Source organism: Cyclopterus lumpus, chromosome 19 (genome assembly GCF_009769545.1).
Source record: "Cyclopterus lumpus isolate fCycLum1 chromosome 19, fCycLum1.pri, whole genome shotgun sequence".
Taxonomy (NCBI): domain Eukaryota; kingdom Metazoa; phylum Chordata; class Actinopteri; order Perciformes; family Cyclopteridae; genus Cyclopterus; species Cyclopterus lumpus.
Genome location: NC_046984.1, coordinates 9,721,955 through 9,734,608, shown reverse-complemented (window position 1 = coordinate 9,734,608; position 12,654 = coordinate 9,721,955). Strand labels below are relative to the sequence as shown.

At 38.3% G+C, this 12,654-nt stretch overlaps 2 protein-coding genes across 3 annotated transcripts; both read right to left on the bottom strand.

Annotated features, from left to right (window-relative positions):
• Window positions 1-2,366: 2,366 nt before the first annotated feature.
• On the bottom strand, window positions 2,367-8,068 carry cenpt (centromere protein T). 2 transcript variants are annotated; one of them, XM_034559188.1, is made up of 13 exons: window positions 7,755-8,068; window positions 7,343-7,463; window positions 7,119-7,263; window positions 6,938-7,031; window positions 6,597-6,733; window positions 6,363-6,429; window positions 6,129-6,265; window positions 4,758-5,846; window positions 4,191-4,502; window positions 4,001-4,100; window positions 3,645-3,815; window positions 3,389-3,493; window positions 2,367-2,736 (listed from the first exon to the last, which is right to left on the bottom strand). In XM_034559188.1, exons 1-13 carry the CDS (start codon window positions 7,838-7,840, stop codon window positions 2,607-2,609), a joined length of 2,694 nt encoding a protein of 897 aa, XP_034415079.1. In that variant the 5' UTR covers window positions 7,841-8,068; the 3' UTR covers window positions 2,367-2,606. The 2 variants fall into 2 exon arrangements, with proteins under 2 accessions (XP_034415079.1, XP_034415081.1); XM_034559190.1 differs by having other exon boundaries at window positions 3,645-3,812.
• Window positions 8,069-8,878: 810 nt separating this feature from the next.
• ndufa4 (NADH:ubiquinone oxidoreductase subunit A4) lies at window positions 8,879-11,772 on the bottom strand. Its single transcript, XM_034559191.1, has 4 exons — window positions 11,621-11,772; window positions 10,099-10,187; window positions 9,894-9,954; window positions 8,879-9,206 (listed from the first exon to the last, which is right to left on the bottom strand). Exons 1-4 carry the CDS (start codon window positions 11,660-11,662, stop codon window positions 9,150-9,152), a joined length of 249 nt encoding a protein of 82 aa, XP_034415082.1. The 5' UTR covers window positions 11,663-11,772; the 3' UTR covers window positions 8,879-9,149.
• Between the last annotated feature and the right edge of the window lie 882 nt (window positions 11,773-12,654).

Genomic DNA, 12,654 nt, shown 5'->3' with positions numbered 1-12,654 from the left:
TGATAAGAACCAAAAAGGAATTGTGGGTGATAAGGTAATAACACAAACTAATACAATAATACAACAATAGTTCCTCAATTAAAGCTGGCTAACTTGGTGTGTCTGAGATTGGTCCCCAATGAGGAAATGTGTTGTTTCGTAGATGCAACACAGAACACACAGACACAAACATGCACATCTTTTATCTTTTATCGTTTCCTTTATTGAAAATCTCCAGCTCTGAGAGTAAGATGTTACATGGTCTACATTAAATGTAGAGCATAACACATTCAATTATTTGTTCGTTGTGTAGTATTAGGTTTTTTTTTTTTATTTTCCCAAATCTTTCCCCATCTTCTTCTTTACTCTTTATCCTCTGTTCTTTTTCTATTTTCTTTAAGCAGAGAAAACTCTATTAAAGAAATAGTGTTCAGCACATACACAGAGAAATAGAGTCCATAGTGAAGGCCCCCTGCTGGGTTAGTTTGATTTATTGTTTTAACACTCAATAACCTAGGTATAGATATATTTATTATATATTATTACAAATATTGTTATTGTATAATTGTGACCTCAATGTCATATGTTAATGTCTTATTCTGTTGTATAACTGTACAGACACCTCAGTTAGTATTAGCTGACTTCCTACTGCATCAGTAATCACCTTTAATACTACATAAGAAATGATGAAACAATAAATAATTGTTTGAATAAGTAGAATAAAGCATTTAAAGAAACAAAAACATTATTGGGGATAACTGAACTGATATTTCTGGAATGTTTTTCAAGGTTTCCTAAAAAAGACTGACCTTTAACAGTATTAAGTTTCAGTCGTGAAAAGTACAGACATCCATCCATCAAACAATATCACAGAACATGCCCTTCTACTCACATCACAAGAGTTTTATTATTCAGTGTCATTGGTCACAACTTCTTTTTTGTTCACCTCAAAGTCAGTTTTGTTAGAATTTTCTTTCTAATCATCTGGCAGTAAAAATAAAGTTGCGTGACCAAAAGCCTGTCGGTCATTACAGCTGTTTGTGTGTGCTTTTGATCCTATTTTGTCCAACAAAGAATTGACTTTAAATCCTGCTGCTAGTTTATAAAGCACTGAATGGTTTAGGGCCTAAATACATTTGTGATCTGCTGCTCCCTTATGAACCATCCTGACCCCTCAGGTCGTCTGGGACTGGTCTACTTCCTGGTCCAAGAGTCAGAGCTAAACATGGAGAAGAAGCGTTCAGATCTTCTGCTCCACATATCTGGAACAAGGTCCCTGAAAGCTGCAGGTCTGCTGAGACCCTCAGAGACCCTCAGAGACCCTCAGCTCCTTTAAATCCAGATTGAAGACCCTTTCTGTTTGCTGTTTTCTTTAATTTAACCTGATTCAAGGATATTAATCAATTCCTTTCAAATATTTACTCAAATTTTTTTGCTTTTTGACTGTTTTTAATATCTTATTAAATGTTCTTAATTGTTTGTAAATCTTGTTTTCTTTTGCATTATGTTTTGATGCTTTTAATGGTTTTATGTGAAGCACTTTGAATGGCCTTGTTGTTGAAATGTGCTCTACAAATACACTTGCCTTGTCTTTTTCATCAAAGGGTAGTGTTTGTCTTTTCAATGATGAACTAATTAATAAAGAAATAATTTAAAAAAACTAAGAAGAGTTTGAGAATGTATTGAAACCAATATTGTCCTGAAAAAATGTAATAGGGCTGATAATGGATGGATGGACTCATCAGTCCGTTGTTCTTGTTGAACCACACAAAGATTACATTACACATTTCACTCGGTGCTCCACAGCAGATCACAAAAACCCAACAACAGCAAAGTTTAGTTATCATCTTATTCAGAGAATTATCAGTATGTTGAATTAAAAAGTGTTGGCTGATTGTCATTTTAACTGTGTTGACCAGCTGTGGCTAAAGATAAAAAGCTACCTCAATATTTAAAACAGTAATCCTTGTTAATACTCCAGAGACGAACGGTTTAATTTCTGATGGAACATTGGGAATTTACCATTTATTCACCAATCAGCCTGCTAGACCATTTAACAATTTGATGCAGTTTCTGTTCTTTAAAGATCAAAAGAAAAATATCAAATTGATTCAATAAAGCACAATAAAATAAGGTCATCATGGTTTACCATATCTATTATTGCACTGTTTGTTTTTATTATATTATGTATGGCTATTGTTAAGCTCCTTTCACCGAGTCAAAATTCCTCATATGTGCAACGTACTTGGCCAATACATTCTGATTTGTTTTCATACAGTTAAGAGATTTAATCTTTCCCTTAAACTTATTTCTTCACATAGGTCAATAAAGCTGCTCCGCAGGGGAATACTAGTTGGTAATTTATTAATAAAATAGGAAACAGAAACTTTATTTCAACATCTCTTATTTATTTAAGCCTGCACACAAAAGAATAAATGAGCCATTAGTGGCATTACATACAGATGTATTATAAATCACACATGACCCCACACAGAAGTGTTTTTAATGTTCTAATTAACAATATGAAATGGAGACATCACTTGTGCAAATAAAATGCAGTGAAAGTAAAATATGTAGCAGTCAAGAGATAAAACCTAAAAAACAACAACATAGCTCTATAAAAACATTTAGCGCCGCTTTTTAGGGAAAATAACATTTCCACTGGTTGCAATAGGGATGAGGAGCTTCCGCTGGTCCATACGAAGATACTTTTCAATCAGCACCTCCACTGGGACCTTGTCGTTCACATAACCCTGCCTGCAGAGGGAGAACACACACCAGTTAGGTTAAATGTAAGACAACTAATGGAAAGGGTCAGATATATTTCAGAATTAAGGTTATTTATGCTTACTGCTCATGTCACACAGTCACCGGCCCTTTATTTCAGACTAGACATGGAGTTTAAGATTGCCATCTAGAGGTCAGTATAATCATAGTTTGGCAATGTTTAATTGTGTTTAATTTAACAAGCACCATTATGTGAATGCTGCATTTGATGTTTTAAAGGTTTTGACCAGGCATTTTATTATATATGTCAATGTTGTGTCTATAGCTTCTTGAACTAACCCCCAGGTGTACATAAATAATTAATAATAAAACGAAAGGCATCTGAGCAAGGCAAAGGTCCTGAAAGATACATACTGTATACAAATTTTCTTTTGTGTATCTTACGATAAGCTGTCGTAGAAATAGCAATGATTAACATTTTATTTTAATATTGCATGCAGAAGTCATATAGTTATCGAGCATTCGTGTTATTTCAATGATCCAAGCACATGGCAAACTATTCCTGTTTTTAATATAAAACAAATTTGTCAGTCTGTATTTTCATCTTTTTACAGTTTATAAATGTAAACGTAATTAATGCTGAAACCGTATGCACACTCACTTGAGCACAGAACACACCTACCTTTTTAACAGAAGCTCCACATCTTCCACCTCTATAGTTTTTCTCTTTGCATGAACAGCATATGTCTCCAAGTCCTCTGCCAGCCGGTCAAAGTATTTATCCATTCTGTTGAAGACAATGAGTTACAATGAAGCAAAAGGACATCATGGTAGAAATCCATGATGTCCTCAAAATGAGAATTAGCCAATGCAACCCACTTGTTGCCTAATAGTTCCAACAGTCTATAAACTCAAAGTCTCTACCGTCAGTTACTTACATTTCTTTTAGGACAGGGTAAACATCTCCAGAGACCTTCGTTTTGGCGAAGTGCTTGAACACGCCCATCAGGTAGCTCTTAGGAAGGTCCGTTTTCTTATTAGCCGGCCTCGTTCTCGTCTTTCTCACCTGCTTTCGTTTAGGTGCAGGAAAACCTTCACCTGTACTACTGCTGGGAAAACAGATAGAAGGACTTGTCCTATACATAAAAGACGATTATAAAATATGTTTAATCTATTGCCTTCCGGAGAAACTTTTTCTACTTTCTAAATTATACGTCTGACATTCCAGTTGGACAATGTTTTATGAGCCTGGGTACATTTTAATATGCATTGTGTATGTTGAAGTGCAACTTACCTGGTTTGAATATTCTTAAAAACAGAAGGTGAGGCCAGAGGATTGGGCTGAAAAAAGTTGATTTTCTGTCTGACAAATGCAGGAGTCTTGCTGGGGATCTCTGAAGATTTCAGAAAACAAAAACATAATTTACTCTCAATGTCATTTTTATAAATAAAATAAAAACACACCTGCACATAAAGAGACTCACCATCACTGTCTTCATCTTCATCTTCATCATCATCTTCATTATCATCATCCTCCTCCTCCTCCACCAGCTGCTCAGCAGCTTCTTCAGGTGAATCGACACCCGGGTGTCTACCATCTTCAACATCATGCCCCGCCTCCGGAGGAGTGAAGGAGTTATCAGCATCAGCATCAGACTCGGCCTCTGTGTAAGAAGCATCCGTCCGTCGTTGAGTTGAGGACTCGGCCAAGTCATTGATCCCAATGTGAAGCCGACCACTCTCATGGCCTCCCACTTCCAGGCTGCTGTGGCCTTTGGACTTGCCATCAGACAATTCTACATGAAAACAACAACACTTGGTTGTTAAACAATAACTTTAGAATACCTTGAGCTGGGAAATAAAGGAGTATATAAATATGTATTTATCATTCAGTCCAATATATCAACCAGGCGTTATATTATATAACTGCCACAATATCTCTTCTTTTTTTTTTAGATTTGTTATATATATATATAAAATCAGTATTTAAGTTATTAATTGCATCCCTTGAATACTGTGAGGGATTACATTATACGTTTTGACATCCTTACCTGCCTCTGTGGCATCTGCCAAATCTCCGCCCACTACTGTGACAGGCGTAATGAGTCCACCCTCAGAGAGATGAGGCCTCCGACTGATGTGTTCCAAGTCAGGTTCCAGCTGCTCTGATGCCTCAACATCTTCCCCCCCTGGCCTCCCATCATGCTCGTCTTCAGGTTGAGAATTGGCAGCAGGATCCTCTTGATCACTTTGATATTCTACAACATCCTCCACGGACTGCAGATCAACCAAGCCTTCCTCTTCAATTTGGGAGTCAACTGCATCATCATCATCTTCATCATCTTCTTCCATTTGAAAGTATGGTGCAACCTCCTCTACCTCAGACTGAGGCCTAGCTTCAAAATCCTCTTCATGCTGAGCATCAACTACACCTTGTTCTTCTACAGATTGAGAGTCTGCTGCAGCTTCCTCTTCCTCAGACTGAGACCTGGTTGCAACATCCTCTTCAGTGTGAGAATCAACTCCACCTTGTTCTTCTTCGGTTTGAGAGTTTGCTGCAGCTTCCTCTTCCTCAGACTGAAACCTGGTTGCAACATCCTCTTCAGAGTGAGAATCTGTTTGAGCTTCCGCTCTGTTGTCCTCTTCCTCAGACTCGGCTGTATTATCCTTTACATTAGTCTGGGATTCAGCTATATCTTGCTCTTCCTCAGCCATGGCTGCAAGAACTTCAAGTTGACCACCAGCTGAACTCTTCTCTTCCTCCTTTTGAGATTCAGCTGTGTTCGCATCTTCCTCCACCGGAGAAAGAAATTCTTCACTCTGAGGTTCAGCCCCCTCTTCAGTTGGGAATGCATACATTGATTTATCTTTCCCCGGCTTGCTGTGCTCTGCCTCCATCACCTCATCCTGCTGCTCCATCTGTCTCTGAAGCTGAGATGCCATCACTGTTGGTTTGTCCTGAGTTGCAATCATGGAAAAGCCGGAGGTCATGGCATCCGGCTGGGCGTAGAGAGCTGTGTTACAGTGGAGGATATCAGTCGTGATATCAGGTTCACTGAGTTTGCTTAAGCCCAAAGTGAAGCCCTCAGAGTAGGCGGTCTCACTGAGACCTTGCTCCACCTGCACAAAGCTGCTCACTCCTGGTTGACAAGTGGGGGCACCACAAAAAGAAAGAAAAAAGGATCAGCAATTATTTTCATACATATTACACAATTTGCTCCAAAGGAAGCTACATCTGCTTCTTTTCACCTGCTTGCTCATATAGTTAGAAAGTACATTTAAAGATATCCTCTAACGGGTCAGAGCACACCAGAGAGGTGTGTCATTCTCTTTTTAATAAAAATGTTAACTAATTAATGTAATCAAAATTAATCACACATGGAACAAAAAGGTCAAAGAGTATCGTAAATCATTGTAATCACCTGCTATCTGCCTTTTATTTACAGCAGCCCCAAATTCTTCCACAGAGATTTTTCGACGGTCAAACACTTTTTTCTGCAGGCCCCTTTTCTCAGTCTGAACATCCACAAAGGGTGTTTTTAGACTCAAAGAAGTGGAACTGCAAAACAAATTAGACACAGCACATATTGTCCATTAAATCATCAACATTGTAACCAGCAATAAAACTTTTTTTTAATATATATATATTTATTTACCTTGACAAAGAAAGTGATGAATGATCACCCATTGATTCTTCATGTTCTTCATTTTCATCCTCAACCTCTGTAAGCACAAGCATCAATCAGCTTGACACAACAGTTCCTGTAGCAGGAGTACACAGACAACACTCCTCCAAAAATGTAAATGTATCGATTCAAAATAACGAACATGCTTCAGATCATAGAAAACCCCATTAAAGCATTGAAGGCTATCAGTGGCTTCAATCGTACCTTCTCCATCTTTAAGACGCTTTTCAAAAGCTGTTACATTAAGACTCTGACGCGGTCTCTTTCGGCTCAGTCCCTTTGCGGTACTCGCTGCGTTGCCAATAGTTATATCAGGCAAATCCAACCCTGACAGCTCAACACTGAAAGTCAAGCAAATAATAAACCCGTTATACATACATAGCATCATTTAGCCAGTTGCATAGTCAATACTGCACGTCAGGGTGGATGTTGTTATGGCCGAGCAATGGTATTAAATGGTATTATTCCTCACAACTAATCAAAATACTGTTTGATAGATATCTCAAATGTGGAGATACAATATGGAATTTCTGTGACGCACACACCTTGGACGCCTCCCAATAATGCTGGAGTCTACTGAAGATGGCTGTGGCTCTTCTGATGCAACTTCCTCATGAACCACAGGAGACTTCACAGGCTCTGAATCACATTACAAAAGATCTGACTAGAAAGGACAACAAACAGCTGCGACATTATGTGGGAATAAAGACTGGCCTATGCATATACCTGTTCGCAGGATGTTCCTGAGTATGTGCCTTGGTGTGTCCCCATCATCAAACATCGCTGAGATTGAGGCTGGCGTGTGTGTCTTTGGGAGCATGACAGAGGTGGTCCTCTTTTTAGTAGCGGGCAGGGATTTCCTGGTTATACTCTGGAGTGAAGGTCGATATGTCAACTTTAATAGAATCAACAGCACGTCCATCATCATTACCTCAGCTCTACTTTCTCACCTCGCGTAGTTTATGTCCCAGGCTTCGTCTCAGGATGGCCTGTGGGGTTTGGGCCCCAGCAGCTTTCTTGCTCAGTCGTTTGCTGCTTCTGGTTGCGCTAGTAGTCTGTGTTGTGGAGGTACTTCAGACAAGACAGCTCATAATTAGTTCAATACTGGATATAAAGTCACTGGGCTCCTTTATATTAAAGTTAAGCATTAAGAATGTATTTGTCAAATTACTCGTAAATTACTTCCGTTTAATTCAAGCTTAGGCGGTATAAAGCAACCACCTTCAGATTCACGTGAAGCCAGATAGACAATAAATAACATTAGTGATCATTTAACTAGCTTTGTTACCCTTGAAACACCGATACTTTGACTTGGCCTGTTCTTTCCCAGTAAGATTTTAATAAAGGTGAAGGTGCTGTTACCTGCGGGTGATGGGAGTCCTGGGTGGCTCCGTGCTGAGGATGTGCCCCAGCAGGACCCGAGCAGACAAGTCCTCCGTGGGGTCCATTTAGACAGTCAGCTGGTTAGCTGATGGGAGCTAACAAACGTTTAACACGGTAAACAGTAGCGTTCACCGTGTTGAACTGCGTTTTTATATATCGGGCAAGTATTAAACAAGCGGCGCTAAGCTGAGGACAGCGTCACTTATTACGACTTGTATCTAGTTAAACAAGTGTTACCCTCCGTTGACTGAGTGTTGTCACTTTCAATTCAACGGATTTATGACTCACGTTGTCCCGCGTTTTTTCAAGTGAAATCTCGCGAGAAGACGATTTTCTTCTTCTATTTAAGCAGAATGTTGACACCAACCAGAGCCACCTATTGAAGGCTCAAGGAATGACATGGATTTCAGTGTTTTGTAAAAAACATACAAATATATTTTTATTTGAGTTGAGTTGGGTCAAAACATTGTTTTTAAATTAGTTCCCGTGCTCACTCAACGTAACATTATGTCCCTGAAGGATACTTGTTGATCTCACCATATTTCTATCTGTTACTGTAACTGTAAACACTTACAAAACACTTGGAGATGGTCAGTTCTCATAGCCAACCAGGCTATGAGAACTGACCATCTTATCTCATTAATAGCAATTTAGATCGTTGTCAGTATATTCAAAATCATAGTGACTTATCTTGGTGTTACAATTTGAAAAACAAAATTATTTGAATGCCATAATAGAAAAGATGAAACATTGATCTTATAGGTGGTTAATGAGAGATCCCTTCTTATGTGCCCAATGTTTATTCAGAATCATTAAAAAAAACTGAAGGTTTATGAAAAGCAAAATCAGTGGTGGTCACCTCTCCTCACCTGCGTCACTGACGGGACTACAATAATGTCATGAAATCAAAGCCGCAGCAGATTTCATGCGCCACTGTCCACCGTGGATATATTCTCCAGACTGCAAAAACCTCAAAATGTGACAAGGATGTCACTAGATGACAGAAATTACTGGACGTATAGGTGTGCTTTAGTCTTTTATCAAAGCTACTGTACTTAAACTGTGCACAAATGTTAATACACACACACACACACACACACACGTGAGATTGCAATAGTTTTAATAATTAACACAAAGTCAAAGATAAATACTTTAATTAGTAAAAACAGGTGGCTGCCTGTTTTATTCATGTAGTCACTGATAAGTGAATGATCCCTTTCCCCCTTCACATTGGAAATTAATTGACTGAATGAGTTCAGCGCGCAGTGCGTCTCTTCATTCAATTTCATGAGTTGGTTTTCTATTCAGCAAAAGGTGCAGCGGCTCCCCACACTGACGACAATATCAGAGACGGAGGTGCGAAGACACAGTGACTTAGAAATCAGGCCTGTCCTTCTTCAGCTTGGAGTAATCAGTGTTAATGGAGAAGAGCTGCAAATACAGATAGAAACGTACACAATCAGTATGAGGGCGGCCATATGGACTTTGAGACAAGATAACAGCACTGTATATTGTATAACTGTTGACCAACGTGTATCAAAAGTAAAGAAGCAATTATATATATATACAGTGTATACATATATACATCTACACTGCATATATACAGTATATAGTATAGTATATACTGTATTTATAACGGTTGACCATGAAAAGCTGTATCAAAAGTAAAGAAGCGATTATATACAGTCTGTATATATATATATATATATATATATATATATATAAATATATATATATATATATACAGTATATAGTATAGTATATACTGTATATTTTATAACGGTTGACCAACGTGTATCAAAAGTAAAGAAGCGATTATAGATTATACACTATATATCTATATATCTACATCTATATCTATATATATATATATATATATATATATATATATATATATATATATATATATAGAGAGAGAGAGAGAGAGAGAGAGAGAGAGATATAGATATAGATGTAGATATAGATATATAGATACAGTATATTTTATAACGGTTGACCAATGTGTATCAAAAGTAAAGAAGTTATTTGTCTGAGGAAAAATGAAAGTACTGTTGATTTCTCACAAGGAAACTATACATTAATTTCCACCACATTATTCATGAAAAATAAAGGCTCTACTTTGTACTGATGATCGGGCGGCAGGTTGTTCCAGGGCTCTGGGTTGTTCTTGTGATCCCATCTGAGGACAAGAAGATAGGAAATCTCATGAGGTTGTCAGAATTCTTCTCACAACTTATAATTAAACACATAATGAGGTTTCATAAAAAGCGAGAAAAAAATAGTTTTCAAAAATAGTTTATACTTTCTCAGATTAGACACTTACGAGACAGCAGGGTTTCTCAGAGCCAGCCGAGCCAAGTACAGCATGCTCATGGTTGCCCCGCCACCGATGAAGATGAAGAGGGGGATGAGCTAGTGAGTAAAGAACAAGAGAAATTAACAACAGTGCCGGTTTCATACCAATTACAACGTAATAAACTACCAGCAGCGAATTATGATTCTTTATTTCTTTCTTTTTTTTTTACTTGAGCCGTTAAAACAAAAGACTTCTGCTTTATTTGAATAATGTCAGAGGTAAAACCTTATCCGGTTATTAGAGGAAGTTGAAGGTGAAAAAGAGGATACGAATAACTATAACTATCATATTTCTAAAATCTCTTGACCTCAGATTTGTCTGGTGATCCCTGGTTGCGGTATCAAAGACTTATTCTATTTCAGCAAAATTACAGGTATTGGGGACCAGTGCTTTTTATGAGATTACCGAATTTAGGCTGATTGTTTGAAGAAAATGTGTAACAACTTCTAAATTTCACTTATCATCAGTGGTGCAATGTAACTGAGTACATGTGCAAGTAGTACTTAAGTACATTTTTGAAGTGCTTGCTTCACTTGAGTATTTCCATTTTATGCCATAGACTTCTATTTTATTTGTATTCTTTATCCTGGAGCACATCCTCATGAGCCCCCCAGGACTGCCATCGCCCACAGGTAACAGACTCTTCAACTTTATTAAGTCTGGCTAAATCAAATTATTGGTGTTACTATTCAGATATATCATAACTCCCTCCCTCCATGATAATAATGGAAATGTCTCACCTAATGGAAAGCTTACAGACTATAGGGGGACACTAACTTGCATATGGTCCAGTGGTCTATAAATATGGACGCCGCCGTAAAGCAAAGTGTTTCACCCCGTCGCCCTTGGATAATCGGACTCTTTCCACATGCGCTGGCCTTGAGTGCCGCCGGTATGGAGTCCATACAGTGTAGTGTACGTGCTGCAGCGACCTGCATACATGGCTGTGTGTGGGCATGACTATCTCTTAGAGAAACGAGATGTTGCACTTGAATCAAGCAAATACAAAATGATTGCTCCGGTATTAATGCATGAATGGAGCAGATGGCTTCATTTTTCGAGAAAAAACAAATCCATATCATGAAGCTCAGAGCAGAGCAACAATATAGCGTCAATTGAAGAAAGGAAAATAACAAGAATGTAGGGGAGAAGATAAATGTGGATGGTGTTAAATTGTCTTTATCGGTCATTTTAACCTGAAATCTATACAGCTATCCTGTCAAGGAATTAGACATTTCTGCAGTCGCAGACATAATCAATCTGTCGCATTTGGAATGAAAATTAAAATACCCCCAACATCTTCGTTAATTGAGGAAAGCTGCAGAAGAGCTGCATGAATAAATAACGGCAGATCACACATCAGACAATTAAGGTGACATTCTGGGAAACGGGCGCGCGCATAACCTCACCATCGCGTCATCACCAGCCCCTTCAATGTCAGCGGGTCGTTCGCATGCAGTAAAGAAAGACTTTAGGGTTTAGGACTCACAGCTGGATGGCTCCTGAGCTGTTTGGCGATGGTGGCCAACATGTCGGCAGTCCGGTGACAAGAGTCCGTTAAAGCGAAGATCGGCCGGTGAACGATGCGCGCTGCGGCGGAGGAGCTCGTGCGTCTTCCTCTGAATGTTGCCGACAGTGAATTGCACAACACCTCCCTTACAGTGAGCCAATCCCACAATGCAACGGCAACAGCTGTATGCCAGACAGCAAATGCAAGATCTTTAAAAAGAAGAAGCCCATACGGTATTTTCCTGTCCTCGTGTTAAAGATCTTATTTTAAATTCATTGAAATCTCATCTGCTATTTTTAATGTATGGGACATTTAGTTCATTTAAATCCGCAATGAATAAAAGCGGTAACTCACATGCTGAAGTATAGTTTTGAGAAATATACTGCCTGCACTCTCAATAGCCAGTGGAACTTTCGATCATGAGCTTCATAAATCATTTCCCAGTTGTCGTGGAATTGTATCTTGTATTAGTTTCCTTTTTTTCTGAGCACTTACTGGATATATATATTTTTTAATAATGGCATAAACACTTTGTTCATCATAACTGGGGAGGAAGATCATACCTGCTATTTCGTTTAGATCTTATATAACCATCAAGTCCTCAAGGAAACGGTTAAAATGACAAAATGCCAATCTAATCTATATGAGGGAAAGATAAGAGCCTCTATAAAGACATCTTAGCTCAGGACTTATACCTGAGGAATGACTTCATGGTTTGCCCACTTATAAAAGGAGGAATTCTGACCTTCCAAAAGAGAAAATGACACCTCTTTTAAAAGCTATAAATAGTTGTCAAACATGTAACTTTTGTATTTGTGAATATTTACTGAACCAATCAATCAATGGGTCTATGAAAGTCAAAATTTATCAAAGCTCAAGGATATAAATAATCACATTTGATTAATAATTTTTTTCTGTACCATTGATAGTTTCAGAATCATTTGCAATTTCAAAATGAGCCAGTTACCAGAGCTGGTTCTCAGATCACAAGAGTACAGGTGCTACACCTCTCT

What these genes read in the sequence shown, in the direction of transcription:
- ndufa4 (XM_034559191.1), bottom strand. Translation starts at nt 11,662, where the DNA reads ATGTTGGCCACCATCGCCAAACAGCTCAGGAGCCATCCAGCT. An exon ending in AGCTCAGGAGCCATCCAGCT is followed by an intron (nt 10,188 to 11,620) that starts GTGAGTCCTAAA and finishes TTTACTCACTAG; the next exon opens with CTCATCCCCCTCTTCATCTT. An exon ending in CGCCCGATCATCAGTACAAA is followed by an intron (nt 9,207 to 9,893) that starts GTAGAGCCTTTA and finishes CTGTATTTGCAG; the next exon opens with CTCTTCTCCATTAACACTGA.
- cenpt (XM_034559188.1), bottom strand. Translation starts at nt 7,840, where the DNA reads ATGGACCCCACGGAGGACTTGTCTGCTCGGGTCCTGCTGGGGCACATC. An exon ending in AGGACTCCCATCACCCGCAG is followed by an intron (nt 7,464 to 7,754) that starts GTAACAGCACCT and finishes TCTTGTCTGAAG; the next exon opens with TACCTCCACAACACAGACTA. An exon ending in ATTATTGGGAGGCGTCCAAG is followed by an intron (nt 6,734 to 6,937) that starts GTGTGTGCGTCA and finishes CTTGACTTTCAG; the next exon opens with TGTTGAGCTGTCAGGGTTGG.